Source organism: Loxodonta africana, chromosome 9, assembly GCF_030014295.1.
Source record: "Loxodonta africana isolate mLoxAfr1 chromosome 9, mLoxAfr1.hap2, whole genome shotgun sequence".
Classification (NCBI taxonomy): Eukaryota; Metazoa; Chordata; class Mammalia; order Proboscidea; family Elephantidae; genus Loxodonta; species Loxodonta africana.
Window position 1 is genome coordinate 110,106,842 of NC_087350.1, and position 24,782 is coordinate 110,131,623.

General features: G+C 41.3%; 1 protein-coding gene across 4 annotated transcripts in view; it reads right to left on the minus strand.

Moving 5' to 3' along the window:
- KDM4C (lysine demethylase 4C) overlaps positions 1-24,782 on the minus strand; it is a 391,685-nt gene that overhangs the window by 66,642 nt on the left and 300,261 nt on the right. For 3 of the 4 annotated variants that reach the window (XM_010587948.3, XM_064290526.1, XM_023545269.2), the window contains one exon: positions 8,357-8,542. In XM_010587948.3, the coding sequence (XP_010586250.1) occupies positions 8,357-8,542 (186 nt within the window). Of the gene's footprint in view, positions 1-8,356; positions 8,543-9,121; positions 10,896-24,782 lie in introns of those variants that run through there. The other variant, XM_064290523.1, reaches the window with a different exon arrangement.

Below are 24,782 nucleotides of genomic sequence, written 5' to 3' on the forward strand. Positions count from 1 at the left end.
ACACACACAAAGTTCTATCTTCACTGGCTATACATGAAGTGGACAAGGGAAGTATTCGTTCCAAATTTAAAGTTTAACAGTAACTATTCTAAAATGTCTGTGCTAAATATTCCTTCTCACAGGCAAAGCTGGCCTTAACTTTCCATCATCTGGGATAAATGGGTTGAGATCGAATGTAACACTTCTTTAGATAAAAAGATGGGGAATTTCTTTTTGAAAGTATCTGCTTGGTTTAGGAAGATTAACCAGATTCAAGTCTGGATCACTGGCTCTCCTACAGTATTTCTTTAAAAATTCTTGCTAAGAACTCTTTGCTCCAGATCTTTGCTTGGGTCCATTTCTTTCTTTGTGTTTCAATAACATCAGTGTAAATTCAGTGGGCCCAGTGGGGAAAGAAAATTATTGAGAAGAAACAAGCCATACACTAATGCTAGATAATTATGCATACAAGTCTGAAAAGAAAATATGGTTGGTCATGATGAACTTTATTGAACAGAATGTGAGTTAGCAAAATTCAAATTTTTAAAGGAAAAATAACCACCACCAAAACAATACCACCGCCACCAAAACACAGAAACACCCAGGATCTAGGCGACACAGAGGAGGGCTTGTAGAAATGGCACCATTCAGATCACTGTTAGATTATTGTTAGGTAAGTGTTAGAAAAGTTCTAGCTCCCTTTCTTAAAAAGATAGAAGGCAAACTAAAAAGAGAACAGGGTAGAGCCATGGAATTGAGCCCCAGACTAAGTGAGGAAAAATGAAAAGGAAACAGAAAGGATAGATTGAACCCATAACTGTTTTTGGAATATTAACCCCACTAAACAGCCAAGGCAAGCTCACAGGCATTAGGCCACACGGAAAGGAGACAACTTCTTATTTATAAGTAGCTGTAAGTCATAGCTAAGCAAATTTCTTATCAAACAGTTTCTCTCCAATACCAACAGTATTGAAAAACTGGTTTTGTTTTCGTTGGTTTGGATTCAGTTTGAACTCTTGGGAAAAGGTCACAGCTTCTGAGGTTTTTCACCCCACTCTCTTCCTTCAAAAGGTATAGTGTTTTAAAATGTGGGCGTTGGGGGGCTGTTCTGAAAGGAATCATGACCTTTACTCTTAAGGAAAGGGAGCTGAGAAACAGAAGGCAGTCGTCTGTAGAGCATGCGTGCTGTAATCATGGGCTTAGGCCCGGGGCACACAGGAGATGACAAGGTGGTAGAAGTAAGGTCCCCAAGCCCCCAGCTGAGCCCAGTGGACTCCCCACCCCAACCCCAAAACCAAACACACTCCATGAAAATCAAGAGTTAAGAGAATTTTAGACCAAAAGTCAACCCTAAAGTATGAGACAGCGGGTGTTTGAATCATGCTTGGAGGTGCCATGACTTAGGTGACTTCAAAACACTGAGTACCCTGTACTTTGACTTGCTTTAGGGTTCCTTGGTGTAAGGTAAGGATTTCTTTTGCTTTTTAGATAGAAGGTGCTTAAGTGATGCTGACAGAACAATCTTCTGTGCCTACAAATGTTGGAGCCAATTCCATGATGCCCGATCAAAGGGTACAAAAAGAAGAAGAAAACTGAAGACATCTAAAATTATGAACAACACAATTTAAACATACACAGTGTGACAACATAGAGTATGACCCAGCACAGTTAGTGAAGGAAGTGAAAAAATAAAGGTTGCATTTGGTGAACCCTCAAATTAGAGCGACGTAAAGATAAACTTATTAAATACAGAGGTAAACTGGCCATATCAATATGACCTCTGGACCATCTGGAAAAAATACAACATTTCTGTGCTATCACTAAAGTAGCCCCTGAACGCTGCCCTAAAGCCAGTGCTCATGTGAAACAAAATGCAGCAACATGCACCTTTTGTGGATTTGGAATCCACAAAAATGAATCTGGGCTCCTTGATGAGTGGCTGGTTCCAAGCTGGGGACAACAGAAATCAAGATGATCATTGCATTTCTTACTGAGAGAAAGTAATGATAGTTTCAAAGATGTCTAGAGGTGGTTTCAAGGGAGGAAAAAAAAGAAGTCATCTCGAAAAGGCTCCACCTAGTCAAAGTGTGAGAGGAGCATCAAGAAGAAAATGACAGTGAACTGGTACCTATTGGGTCCCTGAAAGGCTACACACTGTGGTGATGCTCAAAAGGGTCAAATAAGATAAAGTATGCCTGAGTAAAGTCCCATTGACTGATGTGAATTAACTGAATGGGGCCTGATTACAAAAGCATAATCATATGAACACTCACCATGGGTCCAAGTGACACAATATGGTGAAATGAATTTGTCACCATGGTCTTCAAACCAAATGCCCTACTGCAACTACCTGGATTAGAAAGTCAAAAGCCAGAATCAGGGGTGGGCTCTGGGAAGACAGGCCTTCTAGAGTTCTAGGAAACTGAACAGATATTGGGAACTGACTCTGCATTTATCCCATAGTATGTGGCCTTCTTGACTTTGATTTTGGTTGAACACCTAAGACAGCCTCATGATTATAAAAATGTTATTAAATGAGAAGCATAGAAAATCAGTTTTCCTGAACAAGCCCCCAATATAAAAGACCTATGATAGAGCAAAAATATATATCTTCATCCAGATTTAACAGCACCCTACACATAGTCAACTGCATATGCCCATTAAGGAAACAGAGCCCAGGGAAAAGTTTAGGATAGGTTATCTTCACTTCCAAGAGTTCCTGGATGGTGTAAACAGTTAACACGCTCAGCTGCTGACCAAAGATTGGAGGTTCAAGTCCCCCCACAGACATCTCAGAACAAAGGCCTGGTGATCTACTTCCAATGAAAACCCCATGGGTCACCGTTCTGTTGACACACACACAGCTGCCATAGGCTGGAATTCATTCAATGGCAACTGGGAATATCTTTATTTCTACCCTATCTAGTCATCCCGTTTGCTACAATTCTTTATCATTGGCTAATGCAGTGGGAATCTTGCAGCAGGTACATTTGGGGTCTCTCCCTATTAGTCCAGAATCTACCTGACACTGTAGACCCTTTTTATAATTAATGAATTCTTATAAAAGTGCTACTGATTTCCGATTTTTTTTTGTCATGGGTTTTCTCGGTAACTGATAAAAAAAAACTGATACTGAAAGTATAATACGTTGTGTGGTGTTCTATGATAAGAACTACTACTCTAGGGTTTAGAATTTAAGGGTCCACATGTTGGTGAGACCCAGAATTGTCCGGGGTACCAAGGTGAGGGCTTATTGCTAAGTTAGTGATTACTCCATACAGGCACCCCACCACCACCGCTGCCACCCCAAGATTAGTCACATAAGCATAGGTTAACCAGATGAGCTGCCTTGTTCTGAACTCCTTCTCCAGATCCTACACTGTGGGTTCCCCTTCTCTCCAGAGCCCCTGGGTAGTGACAGCAGGGAAGGCGTTGGCTGAAGGTGTCCTGGGAGCTGGCCTGAAGATACAGAGCTGGAAAAAGGAAGTCAGAAGTGCTGAACAAGGACTCAAGTTCTACTACTAGGCTGACTGGTAGAACAGAACATAAAGGATGGTTAGATGGCAGAATGGCTAGAGACCAGAGAACTTCCCCAGTGGTAGGTACCAATTCATGAACAACTTCACCACTGCTCTCCACTATGCACACTAACAACGCAGTCTTGAAATAAGGTACACATATAAACTATCTACCGTATACCTGGCATAAAACATGTTCAATAAATACCCTTCCACTGCACTAACCTCACTCCCTAGCATTTAGAGAAGTGTTTCAGAACATTCATCAGCAAGGAACTTCTATGGATACCCAAGAGCTAGTTCTTGGAAATAAAAGGACAAATTAAGAAGCTTGTGATCTAGCTAGAATAACACTGAAGGAAAAAAAAAAAAAATACACAAAACAACAGGAAAAAAATCATCCAGTAAGTTGTTTTCTCTACCAAAATTTTTTCATATTGGAGTCTATGAGGGAACAGTTTCTCAACTGTCATATTTTTCAAGAAGAGAGGGTATTAAGAAAAAAGTGGACGTGGTTCATGGCAGATGCTGTAATAATGAGCCCCTGCTCACAGCAATGAATTCGTGCATACAGTGCGAGTGGCCGCAGGACTCTCACACTGACTATATGGAACATTCTATTCTAATATAAACCAAAACCAAACCCGCTGCCATCGAGTCGATTCCAACTCACAGAGGCCCTATAGGACAAAGGAGAATTGTCCCATAGGGTTTCCAAGGAGCGGCTGGTAGATTCAAACTGCTGACCTTTTGGTTGACAGCAGAGCTCTTAACCACTGCACCACCAGGGCTCCATTCTAATATGAAGGTTCGTTAATTTGTTTGGAAGAAATGCGTGTGTGCCATCTTCCTCACCCTTGCTGTCCTCCTTATCCACAGTTCCTTCCACCAGACACCAATCTAGCTCACTCACGTGTGGGGAGACTGCTCCTGTGGGTGCTGTATTTTGCAGGAAGTATATAATTTATGAATATCTTACAGTTTTCTTCGAAGAAGGGGTATGTTTTGAAGTCCTCAAGTTTCAAACTATTCACTGGGTTTTTCTTACAAACATTTGTGTAAAATCCACGTAAGTGGGCTACGGACATATTCAAAGGGGGACCTCCAGAAATATATTGATGAATTAGATGACACTGAATGGCGGCAAAAGGTGGTCCAGCACAACGACGTGGCTCTCAACACCACACACACAGGTACACATAAAAGAAAAATAAATTCAAAAATCTGAGTTAACAGGAACCAGCTTTGTACTTTCCTGTTATAAACTGCCTTCTGCCTTCAAGAATCCTGAAACTATTATTTCAGATCCTGATTTTCCTAAATACAAAGTGTGCTTATTGCCTGATGAATTCATGCACGTGCTCAAAATTAGATGAATCTTTTCATACTATCACCCAGAATGATTTTACCACCTAAAGCAAGACTGAGTAAGTTGGCATATTCATTTATGACATGAAAGAATAGTAGAATTTGCTTTAAAAGGTCCTTTTGGATACATAAAGCAAATAACTGGGGAAAACAGAAAAATAAGGGAAACAAAAAACCTGAAGTGAGTAAGAAGAGAGGTCCTACTGAAGTAACTTTAGCTTTATACTTCATTCACCACGATTGCACGGGCAGCCTCCCCTCTTCTGTAAAACAGTTGGCTTAGGCTGCAAAGATTAGCCTCAACTTTATCTTGCAGTTGTCACTGCTATCATTCAGCAATTGCCCGTTACCCCCAAATAATCAAGGCATAATTAAGAACACTGACAATCTATAGTTACTACTCTAAGGAGCAGATCCCCTAGCATTCAGAGTTTATGCGAAGAAAAATACTGGCATGAATTTGAACTCTTTTATGCTTGAAAAAAAAAATTTAATGCAACAGGGACACTCATGATCTCATGATGGTTTTAAGTAAAGCTGCAGATTCTGTAAACTTTCTGTTGGTTCCCAAACATTTTGGGGAGGAATCCATGCTTGGAATCTAAGTGAAGAAGAATGGATCCAGAAAGTATTTAGAAATCTAGTATTCGTGGTGCTTACTACCTACAGAACTTTAGAAAGGCAATTTATGAACACGAAAATTTTTCCTCCGTAAGGAAAAGCTGCCACATGTAATGCTGTAAATTATCTGGTATTTTTCCCATCCTTTACAAAGTATACTAAGCTTAAGTGGGTCTGTAGGGGACAGTAGATTTTAAACCACTTCAAAGTCAAATATTTTCTTTTTCATCATCATTTATGAAACACATTAGTAACCTAAACCTCATGGTTAAAGGACTGAGGCCCTGATTAAACAGCTGGATCACTTCAACTGCAACTTCAGTATAATCATCAGGCACCACCAAGCTTTAGAATATTAAAATGGGAATGTATGACCCAAGTAAAATTTTGGATGAACCTCAAGCATCGTTTGAGTTTTGGGGTTTGGAATCCAGCAAATAGAGTGTGTGCTGAGAAGGCATTTATTCTGCCCGCTGCTCATTAACGTCATCTATTTGAGCAAGGAATTTAACCTGAGTATAGTTTCCACTATAAAAAAAAAAAAAAAAAAAATTTCTTTTTTTTAATAGTTTCCACTGCGTTTTTGGGTATGGTTTCCTTAGCCTTACAAAGGGAACAATACTACTCATGTGACCTGATTTTCATAAGGTTGTAGCAGAATGAGAAGCAGAAGTAGCAACGCAGCTTCCATTTTTTGAGCTTGCTCTGTGCCGTGCAAGGACAGAAAACAACGGTGTGAGGTAGGAGCGCCATTTGTTAGCAACGAGGAAGCCGAGGCTTAGAGACGAGTAACTAGCACAGGTTGCAGTCTGTTACCGGCAGCACTTCAGTGCGAACGCCAACTGACCTGACTCCAAAGCACAGACTCTGCTCACACTTCAGATGCATTCAGATGCACTGCCAAATGGGGTAAGGCTATTGACGACACATCATAAATGGCCAAGCACCACGCTGGTGTAATGTGTTATTACTAGAATTTTTGGCAAAGTTGCTAAATGGTAATTTCTGGTGAATGCATAATACTGTTCGTAGCATGAGCCCATCAAATCAAGGAGCTACAGGAAAAGCATGAATGAATACGCAACTTCAGACGTAAGACAACGGGAAATAACTTTAAAATAGACATGACAGTTAGTGACATCATTTTGTACACTGGAGCCTTCACACACATCTACACAGAGTCCCAGGCCACAGAAGTAAAGCATCTCCAAAGACGCTGGTGAAAATGGCTGGAATCGTTACAAAAAGCTGGGAGACGTGTATGGGTTATAGTTCCACAAGCCAATCCTGACAACTTGGCAGGCTGCTCACAAAAGGTTATTACCTACACAGAACAAGCATGTGAGGATGCAAACAGCCTGTGGTTCAGTTTTCCAAGTATAACAAAGACCAGCAAGTCAGCAAAGCTGAGGGTCTGTACACGACTGTAGCCTCCTCCTTGGTAGCCAAACAACAATTATGGTGAAGTGGAAAGCTACCAAAGGCATATCAACCGTCTCTAAATTAAGCATTTAAAGTAAAGGAAAGATTTCATTCACCAAGTACAGGTGTTATGGATTGAATTGTGTCCCCTTCCAAAAGCTACACTGAAGCCCTAACCCCTAGTACCTGTGACCTTGTTTCAAAATAGGGTCTTAGAGGATGTTGTCAATTAAGTCAATATGATATAATATTGGTGTAAACAAAAAAAAAACAAACCCAGTGCCATCAAGTCAATTCTGACTCATAGCGACCCTATAGGACAGAGTAGAACCACAGAGTTTCCAAGGAGTGCCTGGTGGATTCGAACTGCTGACCCTTTGGTTAGCAGCCGTAGTACTTAACCACTAGGCAACCAGGGTTTCCAATACTGGTGCAAGGTGGGTCCTAATCCAATGAGTAGTGTCCTTATAAAAGAGGAAAAGAGAGACAGAGACACACAGAAAGGAAAGACAACCATGTGAGGATGGAGACAGATACTGAGGTATCTGGGTACAGGCCGAGGAATGCCAAGAATCTCCACCATCGTCAGAAGCTAGGAGAGAGGGATGGACCAAGCACTTCCAGAAAGAATCGACACTGCCGATACCCTGATTCCAGACTGCCAGCCTCCAGGACTCTGAGACAGTACATTTCTGTTCTTATAAACCACTGACTTGGTTGTACAGTAAGTCCCTGGGTTCAGAATGTCCAACTTATTGACAACTTATACTTAAGAACACACTGTCATAAAGACTACTGTATTAAAATTTGAGTTAAATACAATGGTTTGTAATAACGAACGCACACAATACTTCGTGGCACTCATTAAGTGTTTCTTAAGTGTTTTTATGTGCATATATAAAGCTAAAATATATACTAAGACAAACATTTGACCAACTGATGCTAAGTAAGAATGATATGAGCCTGTTTTGACTTACCTACAAATTTGACCTAACGACAGACTTAGGAACTGGTCCCGTTCATAACCTGGGGACTGTTACAGCAGTCCTTGGAAACTAATACAACAGGTAGACTGAATTACAGATAAATTTACATGCTATGTGGTTTCAAACACTCTTTTCCCAGAAATAGGGCCTGTCCTAACTGAGATGGAAAAAGGTCATCTCTATATTTCCCTTCAACATTTCTGCTTTTCTATGAGATTTTCCTCATTCCTCCTGATGACTCCACGCTGTCCCTTGTTTATCGCATCTCAGGCAGCAAGGCCCTAAAGATTCCCAGCCAGTAAATCACAGAGCACAACCCCTGCCCTCAAAGAATGCACAGTCTAGACATGTTACCAATGGGTGACATTGCATAGCAAAGCATGCTGGGCCTGTGGGACGGCGGGGTACAGGAAAGACCCACACACAGACTTGTATCAGGGAAGGGAGGAGGGCAGGCCTTACCACATTGGGGTTGACCTTATGTCGAAAGCACGTGATGTTCACCACGTACGGCCAGTCGTCAGGCTCCATCAGCACACCGGCAGCGTGGGCACACGTGACATGGAAAGAGGCTGGGCAGCGGCCGTAGGAACACTGGATACAGGCTCCTGAGACCTTCTTAACCCGGTGTCTGCAGAACATGCACTTCTGGAGGGGAAAAACAAAGACAGCCATCAAGTCAGACTTGCCACTCAGCCAATTACCATACTTCACAGAATAACAGCTATTAAAAAAAAACAAACATACAAACCCATCAACCCCATGCATCACAGGGTAGAACTGCTCTACAGTGTTTTCTTGTTTCTAGTCTTTACGGAAGCACATCTCCAAGCCTTTCTTCTGCAGTGCCATGGGGTGGGTTCGAACTGCCAATCTTTCAGTTAGTAGATCAGCACAAACCATTTGCACCACCTAGAAACCTATAATAGCTATTGTTGTTGTTGTTAGGTGCCATCAAGTTGATTTTGAATCATAGCGACCTCGTGTGACATAACTTAGAAGTGCCCCATAGGGCTTTCTAGGCTGTAATCTTTATACAAGAACATGCTCAGATCTTTCTCCTAGAAAGCCGCTGGGTGGGTTCGAACTGCCAACTTTTTGGTTAGTAGCCAAGCACTTAATCATTGTACCATCAGGGCTCCTTACCTATTAAAAAAAAAAAAAAAATTTTTTTTTTTTTAACCTATTAGAGATGGAAAAAATAGATTCCTTCCACAAGACCTGGCCCTCTTGAGGCCCAGTCAGGGAGAGAATTGTGACAATATAACCTGCTCACTTTAAAGGAAACACACTTCTAGAGGCACACACTCCCAGATGAATGGTTACATACTTCTGTGGTGAGGAAGGCCGACCCCATGGCCACATGCTTCTCCAGGCACAGAGCTCAGGAGAAGGCCCCACGGGTGCTCCTGTAAACCACCCCCGAGTAACACAGCACTTGTTTCACCTCCTCCACAGCAGGCCTTTCTAGAAACAGAATATGGGTTTGGAGGACACGCGCCTACGCTCCTAAATTAGATGAGATCTTCAAAAATATCCAAATCGCATACAGATGGGCTGAGTTCTCCATTTACAAGGAAATGTGGAGTGTTAAATGGCCCAGTGTGGAAATGGGGCGGGGGGGCCCTCCAGTGTTTAATAATCCAGATCTGAACCCTTCATGACTGACACAAAAATATGCCTCCCAAAGTGAGAAAATTGAAAATTGCCCCAAAGGATATCATTTTGTTGAATATCTATAGCTGACTGCGCCTGGGGGTGAGGAAATGAAAACAAATCAGCAATAATGATTCCCACAATTCTAAAATTAAATTGCGTACAATTAGCTCTAAACATGATCAGTACATTTGCCATGAGGGATGGAGAAAATCAAATTGCTTCCCTAAAACTAGGATTTGTGAACTAACAGTTGAGGCTTAGGGGGAAAAAATGGTCGTAGAACATTAGGGTCAGGTTGGAAACGACAAGAAACGGAATGATTAAAATGGTTAACTTTTCATTTCTAGGGATAAAAAAGGTCTGCAATCTGATCAAATGCTGGCCAAACTGCTCTTCTTTTATAGGTACGTTTTCTTTCCTGTTACAAAAAAAGTACTTAAACCCAATGCCTTTTGAGGGCTGTAATATTTTATCACAGACCTGCAAGGATCAATGTGCACTTAACTTTTAATGCATTTTTGCCCTCACATCTGATCAGTGACTCAGTCTTACGCACTTTATACCTTAATCTTGCTCTGATCTTTTTCTATCCATCTATCTCTAATGCTGCTGCCTCCACCCATGGGTTCTCGTCCAGCATAATAATAGCCTCCGAGCTGGTCTCTCCATCTTTTATTTCATTCTACTGTGATGCATCTTCCCCAGGGCTGCCAGAGTGATCTTTCTACGGCATAAATCCAATAACATCACCCTGTTTAATGTCCTTCAATGGCTTCTCCTTATCTCCAAGACATTCAGGAAAAAAAAGGAGGGGTGGGGAAGAACAGCATGGAATGAACAGCAAGGCTTATAAATGACTCTGGGCCCACCTTATTTCCTACTAGTCCCCTGCGGGCCTTACATACTCTGACATCTGATCTTGGTATCTTCTTGGCAATCCTCAGTATCAGTATGAATACATTCTTGGTATCTTGGTGTCCTTTTGTCAATTTCAATCATTTGAAATGTGAATGGCTCCCAAGAAGGGTTGCTATCAGGTATCCTTGAGTCAGTTTCGACTCCTAGTGACCACATGTACAACAGAACGGAACACTGCCCAGTTCTGCACCATCCTCACAATCGTTGCCATGTTTGAGTCCATTGTTGCAGCCACTGTGTCAATCCGTCTCGTTGAGGGTCTTCCTCTTTTTCACTGACGCTCTACTTTACCAAGCTGGTGCCCTTCTCCAGGGATGGGTCCCTCCTGATAACATGTCCAAAGCACGTGAGACAAAGTCTGGCCATTCTCACTTCTAAGGAGCATTCTGGCTGTACTTCTTCCAAGACAGATCTGTGCATTCTTCTGGTGATAAATATAATAGACATATTTACAGGAACCAAAAAAAAAGGAGTAGCTGCTGGGGCTGCTTATGTACTACCAATATTCACGGGATTTGGTCCCTTGGTTTGGAGGTTAAGGTTATAGTTTCAGGGGACATCCCACTTAACTAGCCCAATAACATGTTTAGTGCTTCTGTTCTACCTCCTGTTTGTTGCATAGTGCCTGGGGTCTTAAAACCTTGCCATTCAGGGCACAACAATTGGTCAATATTCACTTGGAGCAACTGAGGAAAAAGGAGTGATAGAAATAGTAGGAGGATATGGAATGTGTGGCTGGTTGCCTCCATGAACATCTGTCCCCTTGGCCAGGAGGCCAGAAGAAGTGGATAGTGCCTGGCTACCGTTACTGAACATTTTGATCAAAGATTCTATAGGAGAACCCTGATCAAACAAGGGGAAATGTAGAGGAGAATTTCAAAATCTCATGGAATTCAGACTTTCTAGAGCCATGAAGGTTCGAAGAACCCCTGAAACTATTGCCCTGAGATAGTCTTTAAAACTTAAATCAAAAATAACCCCTGAAGTCTTCTTAAAACTAAACAATAGGTTAGCTCAACTAGTAAAAAATGCCTGCCTTGAGTATTACTCTTATAAGAACTATCTATACGGGATCAGAATGACAACAGCACCTTGAAAGATTAGATAGAAACCTTAGGGGGCGATGAATTTATGATAATGGGGGAGAAACAAATCAGGAGGGTGAGAATGGTTACACAACTCAGAGAATGTAATCAACGTCACTGAATTGTACTTGTAGAAACTGTTGAATTTTGGTGTATGTTTTGCTGTGTATATTCTTAACAACAACAACAAAAAAAAAAAGATGATGAAAACTCAGGCCCTCCTACTACTCCTCTAGCCTCAAATCCTAATTATATTTATAGGAAAATGAATGAACCCATAAAAGCACTGACAAACATGGAAGAATGTCATCAGAGTACCAGAAAATGTGTGGAATTCCTAGAACATGGGAAACAGATGGAACTGGACTGACAGAAGCCAAAGCAGAAAAGCACTGGCCCAAAACAAGAACAGGTGAAGGCTGCCGAAGCAGTAAGAACAGTTTTCAGCCCAAAAGCCTCAAAACTACACCAATCCAAGAATCTACATTTAAGTGAAGAGAAACCCTGGGTAACTTAAAACAGTGCTGTTCTAGTGTTTTCCCAAGTTCTCCCGTGATCCTCAGGCCTGCTAAGGTTTGGGAGGCACTGCTGTAGAACAGCTGGACTGGTTCAGTTTTTCTCTATCCACGGCCTTCTGAGACACTGATCAATTTGCCCTCAGAATAAAGCCTTGACTGAGTCCAGCACAACTACATGGTGCTCGGCTACTACCACCGACTGCTTTGACAGGGATCACAATAGAGGGTCCCGGACAGAGCTGGAGAAAAATATAGAACAAAAATCTAACTCACAAAAAAAGACTAGATTTATTGGTCTGACAAGAGACTGGAGAAACCCAGAGAGTATGGTCCCTGGACACCCTTTTAACTCAGTCCTAAAGTCAGTCCTGAGGTTCACCCTCCAGCCAAAGATTAGAAAGGCCCACAAAACAAAACAAGACTAAACGTGCTCACCAGCCCAGGGGCAAGGACAAGAAGGCAGGAGGGTACAGGGAAGCTGGTAATAGGGAACCCAAGCTCGAGAAGGGAAAGTGTGGACATGTTGTGGGGGTTGGCAACCAATGTCACCAAACGTTATGTGCATTAACTGTTTAACGAGAAACTAATTTGCTCTGTAAACCTTCAACTAAAGTACAATTAAAAAATGAAGGACAAAACAATAAAGCCTTGAGAATTGCTAGGAAAACAAAGCAAAGGCTATGCCATACTGTTATACTGGGTAGTTGTTATTGTTAGTTGCCATCAAGTTGTTTCGACTCATGGTGACCCCGTCTGTGCAGAGTAGACTATTCCATAGAGTTTTCATGGCTGTGATCTTATGGTAGCCAATCACCAGGCCTCTCTTCTGAGGCACCTCTGGGTGGGTTCAAACCACCAACCTTTCAGCTAGTAGTAATCAAGTGCTTAACCATTTGTGCCACCCGGGGATATACCTATTATGAGAGTTGGGGCTGGAGAGAAAAGTAGAAAAAAAACCCTGCATAAGTCTCAGACCTCCTCAAGAGAAGTGGAGATAAACTTAAAAAAAGAAAAAAGGTGTTTGGGGTTACTGAGGGGACAGTTCCGTCAAGGCCAATGAAGCAAACACCTGGAGGACAAGGTACCATCTGCCTGGCTAGTCCCACAGCCCACCCTGCCTCCAGTTATCACAAGCAGGTTCCTGTGACCCAAACTATCTCCCACCAACAAGAAAAGTGGATTCTCACCCAGGGTAATGAAAGAAAAAGCTCACCCAAAATAAAGTAGAGCAAAAATACAGACACCTGGAAAACTCACAAACACTTGAGAGAAGTCACCATGAAGGAAAGTTTCTAGAAGAATCACACCTACGGCATCAGGTAAGTGCAAACACATGACGAGCTTAAAACAGGCACAGTATATACTTTCATGGAAATACTGAGGCAAAGGATAATCAAGATTTGGAGGAGGGAAGCGGTGTTGAGGAGGAAGGTACATGTTCTGTAGTTTTTACTCTGGTTGCTCTTAGTCTCGTCACAGAGGGTCTCTATCTTCCTGCAAATACAACTCGACACTCAAGGTCAGGACTGGGCAGTATGTTCTCTGTGTGGAAGAACCTCCCCAACATCTGCCTGAAATCTTAAAATGGATGGGGGTAGAGGCGAAGGCAATTTCTAGAGGAACAGGGAAAGGAAGGGGCTGGAGGATGGTGAGAACAAGCACCATGTGAGCAGGGAAGATCCAGAAACAAGGGCCATTCTTCCCACAGTTCACTGTTTGAGGTGACAGTGGCCCACCAGGAAAGAGATGAGGGGCCTATTTCTGAGTGACAATTGTTTAAAAAAATTTTATACATAGAACTATCGGTCTCTACTCATATGGAGCAAAAGAGAAAAGGAAACCAAAGACTCAAAGAAGAAACTAGTCGACAAGACTAACTGCCTACACCAACCATTCTGACCAGGGACAGACAGAATGGGAGAAAACTGTAGAACAAAACTCAAATTCTTAAAAAAGGCCAGACTTGAAGATGGCTGACTAGGTAGATGCTACCTCAGATCCCTCTTGCAACGAAGACTGGAAAAACAATTGAATTGATCACATACATGACAATCTACAAACCCTTACCAACAAACACAGATTTAAAGAGTTGACCTGAGTGACAGAGACTGAGAACGAACAACCATGCGGAAGCAGCGACTGTTTTCAGAGCCTGGAGCCAGCGTCCCAGTCAGGAAACCTTGGCGCCGGGCGTTGGACTGGGCGCAGGGGAGCTGAGCACGGCATCCTGAGACAGCGCAAACACGGGGCACAGCCCTACTCCCCTGAACTGACCTCAGGGAAAGCCCAGCCAGTGCACGCAGGCAGCACAGCAACGCGGCTGACAGGAGGAGAAGTCACAGGGAGGCAGCAACTGGTTTTGGAGCCAGGAGTGTGGCGTCCCTGCCAGGGAACCTTAGTGCTGAGCTTTGGACTGGGAGCGGAGGAACTAACTGCAGCTTCTGAGACAGCGCAAGCACGGGACTCGGGCCTGACCCTCGGGGGCAATCTCTACCCAGCCAGTGCACACAGGCTACACACCCCTCGGGAATCTCAGATAAAACAGTCATCCCAAGCAAGATAAGTAACTTTGTCTATATTCTGGGGTGCTACTCTCTCCTATTTATCTGAACCCCCCTCCCCTTCCCAGGTGGCTTCATTAACATTGGAATTTCCTGAGCCAGAAAGTAAACTGCTCTGCAGTTTTTCTTTCTTTCATTTTGTTTTTGTCTTTTCTTAAACCATTCTCCTGGCCTGAGAGAAGCAACTACAAAAAACCCAGGGACCAAAAATCCCTCCCTAATGGGACTAAAAACACAGAACCAGCCCCAGCCAAGCATATGTGATCTACAGTCTTGGGCTTTCATCCCTACAGGGAACAAGGCGGCTATTATAATGCAAAGGCATTTCTGATAGGGATCTGACTGCAATTGTTTTAGCTGATTTACTGGAAAGACAAGTTTCCCAGGTCTGATATATATACGTATTCAACAGAGCCCTAACTGACCCACAACAGGGAACTGAGGGCTGAAGCTCCCCCCAGACCACCTAGCCTCCTGCCTTATTAGGAGTCTAAGAAGGGTGACACCTACCAATCTGTAGAGGTACTTGCATTGGGGGCCTAAGGTACAGCTGCAGAGCCCACCCACCAAGATGCTTTAGGAATAGAGACACACCTACCTTACTGACACTTGGGGGAAGCCTGTCAGCATCCTGCCCCCTCTGGAGTGTGAACCCCTGCTGCTACTAGAATCTGATGCACACAACTATCACCACTACTTCTTGAGGTGGATAGGTGACAGTCTGCATCACACACTTGATGACCGAAAATCAGACTCCACTCAAGAATAATGAATGGACTCAGGCTTATATATCTGGTAACAGCCCAAACCAGCTGCAAATAGGACATAAGTGAGTCAAGGGCTACAACACTCAAGACAGTGCAATCTAGTAGCCCATCCACGTATACTGAAACAAAACAAAACAAGATAAGACTCAGTGAGCAAATATAGAATAAATCACTACAATATCTTAGTGATGGCTCAGAGACAGCAGTCGATATCAAGCCACATAAAGAAGCAGACCATGACTGCTTCTACAACGCCCTAAAGAATCAAAATCTTTCCCAAATGAAGATACAATCTTGGAATTGCCAGACACAGAATATAAAAAACTAATTTGCAGAATGCTTCAAGACATCAGGGATGACCTGAGAAATGAAATAAGGCAATCTACAGAAAAAGCCAAGGAACACACTTATAAAGCAGTTGAAGAACTCAAAAAGATTATTCAACAACATAGTGGAAAAATTAATAAGCTGCAAGAATCCATACAGAAACAGCATTCAGAAATCCAAAAGATTAACAATAAAATTACAGAATTAGACAACACAATAGGAAGTCAGAGGAGCAGACTCGAGCAATTAGAATGCAGAGTGGGAAATCTGGAGGACCAGGGAATTAACACCAATATAGCTGAAAAAAAATCAGATAAAAGAATTAAAAAAAAAATGAAGAAATCCTAAGAATCATGTGGGACTCTATCAAGAAGAATAACTTGCGTGTGATTGGAGTCCCAGAACAGGGAGGGACAACAGAAAACACAGAGAGAATAGTTGAAGATCTGCTGGCAGAAAACTTCCCTGACATCATTAAAGACGAAAGGATAGCTATCCAAGATGCTCATCGAACCCCATTTAAGATTGATCCAAAAAGAAAAACACCAAGACATATTATCATCAAACTTGCCAAAACCAAAGATAAAGAGAAAATTTTAAAAGCAGCCAGGGATAAAAGAAAGGTCTCCTACAACGGAGAATCAATAAGAATAAGTTCAGACTACTCAGCAGAAACCATGAAGGCAAGAAGGGAATGGGATGACATATACAGAGCACTGAAGGAGAAAAACTGCGAGCCAAGGATCATATATCCAGCAAAACTCTATCTGAAATATGAAGGCGAAATTAAGACATTTACAGATAAACACAAGCTTAGAGAATTTGCAAAAACCAAACCAAAGCTACAAGAAATACTAAAGGAAATTGTTTGGTCAGAAAACCAATAATACCAGATACCAGCACAACACAAGCTCACAGAACAGAGCACCCTGATATCAACTCAAATAGTGAAATCACAAAAACAAATTGATTAATTAAAAAAAAAATTTTTTAAACGCTCAAAACAGGGAATCATTGAAGTCAATATGTAAAAGATCACAATAATCAAAAAGAGGGACTAAATACAGGTGGCATACAACTGCCATATGGAGAGGGACACAAGGCGATATAGGACAATACAAGTTAGGTTTTTACTTAGAAAAATAGGGGTAAATATTAAGGTAACCACAAAGAGGTATAACAACTCCATAACTCAAAATAAAAACCAAGAAAAATGTAACGACTCAGCAAACATAAAGTCAAACACTATGAAAATGAGGAACACACAAGTTACAAAGAAAAACGTCTCAGCACAAAAAAGTAAGTGGAAAAATGAAATTGTCAACAACACACACAAAAAGGCATCAAAATGACAGCACTAAACACATAAAAAAAAAAAAACACATACTTATCTTTTTTTTTTTATCTATAATTACGCTGAATGTAAATGGACTAAATGCACCAATAAATAGACAGAGAGTCTCAGACTGAATAAAGAAATGACCCGTCTATATGCTGCCTACAAGAGACACACCTTAGACTTAGAGACACAAACAAACTAAAACTCAAAGGATGAAAAAAAATATATCAAGCAAACAATAAGCAAAAAAGAGCAGGAGTAGCAATATTGATTTCTGACAAAATAGACTTTAAACTTAAATCCATCACAAAGGATAAAGAAGGACACTACATAATGATTAAAGGGACAATTGACCAGGAAGCTATAACCATATTAAATTTTTATGCACCCAATGACAGGGCTGCAGGATACATAAAACAAATTTTAACAGAACTGAAAAGTGAGATAGACACCTCCACAATTATAGTAGGAGACTTCAACACACCACTTTCAGAGAAGGACAGGACATCCAGTAAGAAGCTCAACAGAGACATGGAAGACCTAATTACTACAATCAACCAACTTGACCTCATTGACTTATACAGAACTCTCCACCCAACTGCTGCAAAGTATACTTTTTTTTCTAGCGCACATGGAACATTCTCTAGAATAGACCACATATTAGGTCATGAAACAAACCTTTGCAGAATCCAAAACATCGAAATATTACAAAGCATCTTCTCAGACCACAAGACCATGAAAGTGGAAATCAGTAACAGAAAAATCAGGGAAAAGAAATCAAACACTTGGAAACTGAACAATACCCTGCTGAAAAAAGACTGGGTTATAGAAGACATTAAGGAGGGAATAAAGAAATTCATAGAATGCAACGAGAATGAAAATACTTCCTATCAAAACCTCTGGGACACAGCAAAAGCAGTGCTCAGAGGTACAAAAAGAAGAAAGAGCCAAAATCAGAGAACTGTCCCTACAACTTGAACAAATAGAAAGTGAGCAACGAAAGAATCCATCAGGCACCAGAAGAAAACAAATAATAAAAATTAGAGCTAAACTAAATGAATTAGAGAACAGAAAAACAATTGAAAGAATTAACAAAGCCAAAAGCTGGTTCTTTGAAAAAATTAACAAAATTGATAAACCCTTGGCCAGACTGACTAAAGAAATACAGGAAAGGAAACAAATAACCCAAATAAGAAACAAGATGGGCCACATCACAACAGACCCAACTGAAATTAAAAGAATCATATCAGATTATTACGAAAAATTGTACTCTAACAAACTTGCAAACCTAGAAGAAATGGATGAATTCCTGGAAAACCCTACCTACCTAAACTAACACAATCAGAAGTAGAACAACTAAATAGACCCGTAACAAAAAAAGAGATTGAAAAGGTAATCAAAAAACTCCCAACAAAAAAAAAGCCCTGGTCCAGATGGCTTTACTGCAGAGTTCTACCAAACTTTCAGAGAAGCGTTAACACCACCATTACTAAAGGTATTTCAAAGCATAGAAAATGATCGAATACTGCCTAACTCATTCTATGAAGCCACCATATCCCTGATACCAAAACCAGGTAAAGACATCACAAAAAAAGAAAATTACAGACCTATATCCCTCATGAACATAGATGCAAAAATCCTCAACAAAATTCTAGCCAATAGAATTGAACAACATATCAAAAAAATAATCCACCATGACCAAGTGGGATTTATACCAGGTATGCAAGGCTGGTTTAATATTAGAAAAACCATTAATGTAATCCACCATATAAATAAAACAAAAGACAAAAACCACATGATCTTATCAATTGATGCAGAAAAGGCATTTGACAAAGTCCAACATCCATTTATGATAAAAACTCTCAGCAAAATAGGAATACAAGGAAAATTCCTCAACATAATAAAGGGCATCTACACAAAGCCGACAGCCAACATCACTCTAAATGGAGAGAGCCTGAAAGCATTTCCCTTGAGAACGGGAACCAGACAAGGGTGCCCTTTATCACCGCTCTTATTCAACATTGTGCTAGAGGTCCTAGCCAGAGCAATTAGGCTAGACAAAGAAATAAAGGGCATCCGGACTGGCAAGGAAAAAAAGTAAAATTACCTCTATTTGCAGATGACATGATCTTATACACAGAAAACCCTAAGGAATCCTCCAGAAAACTACTGACACTAATAGAAGAGTTTGGCAGAGTCTCAGGTTATAAGATAAACATACAAAAATCACTTGGATTCCTCTACATCAACAAAAAGAACATCGAAGAGGAAATAACCAAATCAATACCATTCACAGTAGCCCCCAAGAAGATAAAATACTTAGGAATAATTCTTACCAAAGATGTAAAAGACCTATATAAAGAAAACTACAAAGTACTACTACAAGAAACTAAAAAGGACCTACTTAAGTGGAAAAACATACCTTGCTCATGGATAGGAAGACTTAACATAGTAAAAATGTCTATTCTACCAAAAGCCATCTATACATACAATGCACTTCCGATCCAAATTCCAATGACATTTTTTAATGTGATGGAGAAACAAATAACCAACTTCATATGGAAGGGAAAGAAGCCTCGGATAAGTAAAGCATTACTGAAAAAGAAGAACAAAATGGGAAGCCTCACTCTACCTGATTTCAAAACCTATTATACAGCCACAGTAGTCAAAACAGCCTGGTACTGATACAACAACAGGCACATAGACTAATGGAACAGAATTGAGAACCCAGATATCAATCCATCCACATATGAGCAGCTGATATTTGACAAAGGCCCAGTGTCAGTTAATTGGGGAAAAGATAGTCTTTTTAACAAATGGTGCTGGCATAACTGGATATCCATTTGCAAAAGAACGAAACAGGACCCATACCTCACACCATGCACAAAAACTAACTCCAAGTGGATCAAAGACTTAAACATAAAGACTAAAACGATAAAGATCATGGAAGAAAAAATAGGGACAACCTTAGGAGCCCTAATACAAGGCATAAACAGAATACAAAACATTACCAAAAATGACAAAGAGAAACCAGATAACTGGGAGCTCCTAAAAATCAAACACCTATGCTCATCTAAAGACTTCACCAAAAGAGTAAAAAGACCATCTACAGACTGGGAAAGAATTTTCAGCTATGACATCTCCGACCAGCGCCTGATCTCTAAAATCTATATGATTCTGTTAAAACTCAACCACAAAAAGACAAACAACCCAATCAAGAAGTGGGCAAAGGATATGAACACGCGCTTCACTAAAGAAGATATTCAGGCAGCTAACAGATACATGAGAAAATGCTCTCTATCATTAGCCATTAGAGAAATGCAAATTAAAACTACGATGAGATTCCATCTCACACCAACAAGGCTGGCATTAATCCAAAAAACACAAAATAATAAATGTTGGAGAGGCTGCAGAGAGACTGGAACTCTTACACACTACTGGTGGGAATGTAAAATGGTACAACCACTTTGGAAATCTATCTGGCGTTTTCTTAAAAGTTAGAAATAGAACTACCATACAACCCAGAAATCCCACTCTTCGGAATATACCCTAGAGAAATAAGAGCCTTCACACGAACAGATACATGCACACCCATGTTTACTGCAGCTCTGTTTACAATAGCAAAAAGCTGGAAGCAACCAAGATGTCCATCAACGGATGAATGGTTAAATAAATTGTGGTATATTCACACAATGGAATACTACGCATCGATAAAGAACAGTGACGAATCTGTGAAACATTTCATAACATGGAGGAACCTGGAAGGCATTATGCTGAGCGAAATTAGTCAGAGGCAAAAGGACAAATATTGTATAAGTCCACTATTATAAGATCTTGAGAAATAGTATAAACTGAGAAGAACACATTCTTTTGTGGTTACAAGGGGGGGAGGGGGGAGGGAGGGAGGGTGGGAGAGGGTTATTTACTGACTAGTTAGTAGATAAGAACTACTTTAGGTAAAGGGAAGGACAATACTCAATACAGGGAAGGTCAGCTCAATTGGATTGGACCAAAAGCAAAGAAGTTTCTGGGATAAACTGAATACTTCAAAGGTCAGCGGAGCAAGGGCAGGGGTTTGGGGACTATGGCTTAAGGGGACTTCTAAGTCAATTGGCAAAATAATTCTATTATGAAAACATTCTGCATCCCACTTTGAAATGTGGTGTCTGGGGTCTTAAATGCTAACAAGCGGCCATCTAAGATGCATCAATTGGTCTCAACCCATCTGGATCAAAGGAGAATGAAGAACACCAAGGTCACACGATAACTATGAGCCCAAGTGACAGAAAGGGCCACAGGAACCAGAGACTTACATCATCCTGAGACCAGAAGAACTAGATGGTGCCCGGCCACAACCGATGACTGCCCTGACAGGGAGCACAACAGAGAACCCCTGAGCGAGCAGGAGATCAGTGGAATGCAGACCCCAAATTCTCATAAAAAGACCAGACTTAATGGTCTGACTGAGACTAGAGGAATCCTGGCGGTCATGGTCCCCAAACCTTCTGTTGGCCCAGGACAGGAACAATTCCCAAAGACTACTCATCAGACATGGAAGGGACTGGATAATGGGTAGGAGAGAGATGCTGATGAGGAGTGAGCTACTTGTATAAGGTGGACACTTGAGACTGTGTTGGCATCTCCTATCTGGAGGGGAGATGGGAGGGTAGAGAGGGTGAGAAACTGGCAGAATTGTCAGGAAAGGATAGACTGGAAAGGCTGACTCATTAGGGGGAGAATAAGTGGGAGTATGGAGTAAGGTGTATATAAGCTTATATGTGACAGACTGACTTGATTTGTAAACGTTCACTTAAAGCTCAATAAAAATTAAAAAAAAAAAAAAGGCCAGACTTACTGGACCAGTGGAGACTAGAGGAACCCCTGAGACTACTGCCCTGAGATATCCTTTAAACTTTGAACTAAAACCACTCCTGAAGGTTACCTTTCAGCAAAATAACAGATTGGCTCATAAAATAAACAATATTACTCGTGAGTACTGTGTTCCTTTAATTAAAAGAAATAAAAAAACAACCATCTATATGAGACCAAACAGTCAACATTTACCCTAAAGCAAAGATGAGAAGAGGGGTGGGCACAGGGAAGCTAGATTAATGGAAACAGAACAACCAGAATGGAAATAATGAGAATGCTGACACAAGGTAAAAAATGTAACCAATGTCCCTAAACAATATGTATAAAAAAAGAACAAACCAAAAAACAATATGTATAGATATTGTTAAATGGGAACCTAACTTGTGCCTTATATGCATACAGAAGCTGGGTGATAAATAAGGAAAACCAAAGAAGAACTGACACCTTTGAACTGTGTTGTCGAAGAATAGTGAATATACCATGGACTGCCAAAAGAACAAACAAATCTGTCTTGGAAGATGTACAACCTGAACATTCCTTAGAAGCAAGGATGGGAAGACTACGTCTCACCTACTTTGAACATGTTATCAGGAGGGATCAGTCCTTGGAGAAGGACATCATGCTTGGTAGAGGGTCAGCAAAGGAGAAGAAGACCCTCAGTGAGATGGACTGGCACAGTGGCTGCGACAATGGGCTCAAGCATAATAATGATTGTGAGGATGGCACAGGACTGGGCAGTGTTTCCTTCTTTTGTACATTGGGTCACTATGAGTCAGAACCCATTCGACAGCACCTAACAACAACAATTTGTTGTGCAAACTTTCACCAAAAACAATTAAATTTTTTTTTTTTTTTACAGAGGCAAGGGTTAAAATGGCTTTCCTGGGTCAAGAGACAAAAATTAATTATAAGGCCTTTTAAAGAAACAACAGCTTCACGCAGACAGAATTTAGGCATGTTTTCCTTATGAGTACGAGTTAACGACACTCATCCCATCAAGATAAGCTGCTTAGGACTCAGTGACCAACTTTCCCAAAGCAAAAGGAGAATCAAAGTAAAAGGCAAGATACTTACTCATCTAAACCTTAAAGGATGTTGTAACTGTAAACTGGAGCCCCCTCATCATTCTCAGTTTGGGGTGCTCCCTGTTCACGAACAGTTTTTTTTGCTCAATAAACACTGTTAACTCTAAGTGATTCGTTAATCAAAATTATTCTTTCAACACAATTGGTAAAGAAGGTTTGCGAGGCCAAGCGAGGCAGCCTAGAGAAGCATCCCTGCAGGTGCTTTAGAGCATCTAGGAGAGGGTGATGTCTAGGTAGACCAGATAGCACAGCAGGAAAATGCTGTGACACCAGACAGTGGCTTTAAAGTGTCATTCACATTCACATTCTCCCAGCAAGGGTGCCTGGGACATAAGAGCTGCTCAATGTGTGCTGAATAAAACTGAATCCAGGTAAGTAGATTTTGGTCACGGTCCATGCCCTACTCATCTGCTTCATCAACAGTGAGAGAAGACCCCTTATTATGTAACTATGCCCCTGGGATGCTGGGACATGCATCAGATCACCAGGAGGGCTGGTGACAACACAGATTGCTGGCCCACACCCAGAGCTCTGTAGGGCTGGGGCTGGGTTGGGCAGTCCCCAGGTGGCAGAAATGGTTTGCACTGGACTACTACTAACTTAAAGGTTGGTGGCTCAAACCAAACCCAGCAGTACTGCAAAAGAAAGGCCTGTTGATACACGTCCATTAAGATGACGGCCAAGAAAACCTTACGGAGCACAGCTGTACTCTGCAACACACAGGAGTCGGGGCTGACACAACGGCCAACTGTTTGGTTTTGGTTTTGAGACTGGGTCGTTGAGTTCACACTTCTAACAAGTTTAAAGTGATGCTGATTTTGCTGACCCAGGGACCACACTTTGAGAGCCACTGGGTTAGAAGGCTAAAGAGTTAAAGGGTGTCAATTATTCTGAGAGCCTCTAGGGCAAGGGAATTCAGGAAGCTCGGCTTTTTTCACCTGTTCTCCTGTGTCAAGGCTGAGAGAGTCCTCAGTATGATTTATAGAGCACCGCACTTTCTTGGGGGACTGGATTTCCATACATATTCCAATGGCACAGGCCATTAAGGCTCCTAATGGATTGAGGAATTAATGAAGTAGCTGGCAATGAGGCTGTGTGTATCATTAGATTCTGCTAGCATACAGCTTGGCAAAGGGCATCAGGAAATGATGAGCTGTGAAGGAGCTGGAGGTTCAAAGCAATCCCCTTCCTTTTTCTCCCTTTTGTTACATGATTTTGTCGTCATTTTGCTGATTTTAATGATTCTTTTTTCCACCCATAAACAGGCAGGTAATTCCAAAGGAGGCACAAATCCTTTTTATTTTAATTACTGTTTCTCTACCTTACAAGTAACAAGCTAATGATAATCATATATTAGCTAATTCTTTTTTCCTTTCACTCTCCAAAGACAGAGCAAGCTAACATTCCCACCTCAAACAGGCAATTATGATGGGCTCGATGGATGTCCTCTTTTTAGCGGCAAATCACAAGACTGAAGAGTAAACCTTCCTTTCTCTCCAGGTCCTTAAATACAGGCTTGATAGAAGAATATCCCCTCCCCCACCCCCCGCCTTTTTTTTTTTAAACTATACCTGTGAGATTCATGTTTTGCTTGTCAGTACTTATTAAGCTAATCACTTACACGCCAATACTGGCCAGCACTGGGCACACCGATGCTGTCTCTGAAGTCGGGGTTCTATGACAAGGCACTTATGTCCAGTGGGGGAGACAAGCGCGAAGAATGGAAAGCAGAATGCAAACACCTGGAAGACAAGCTA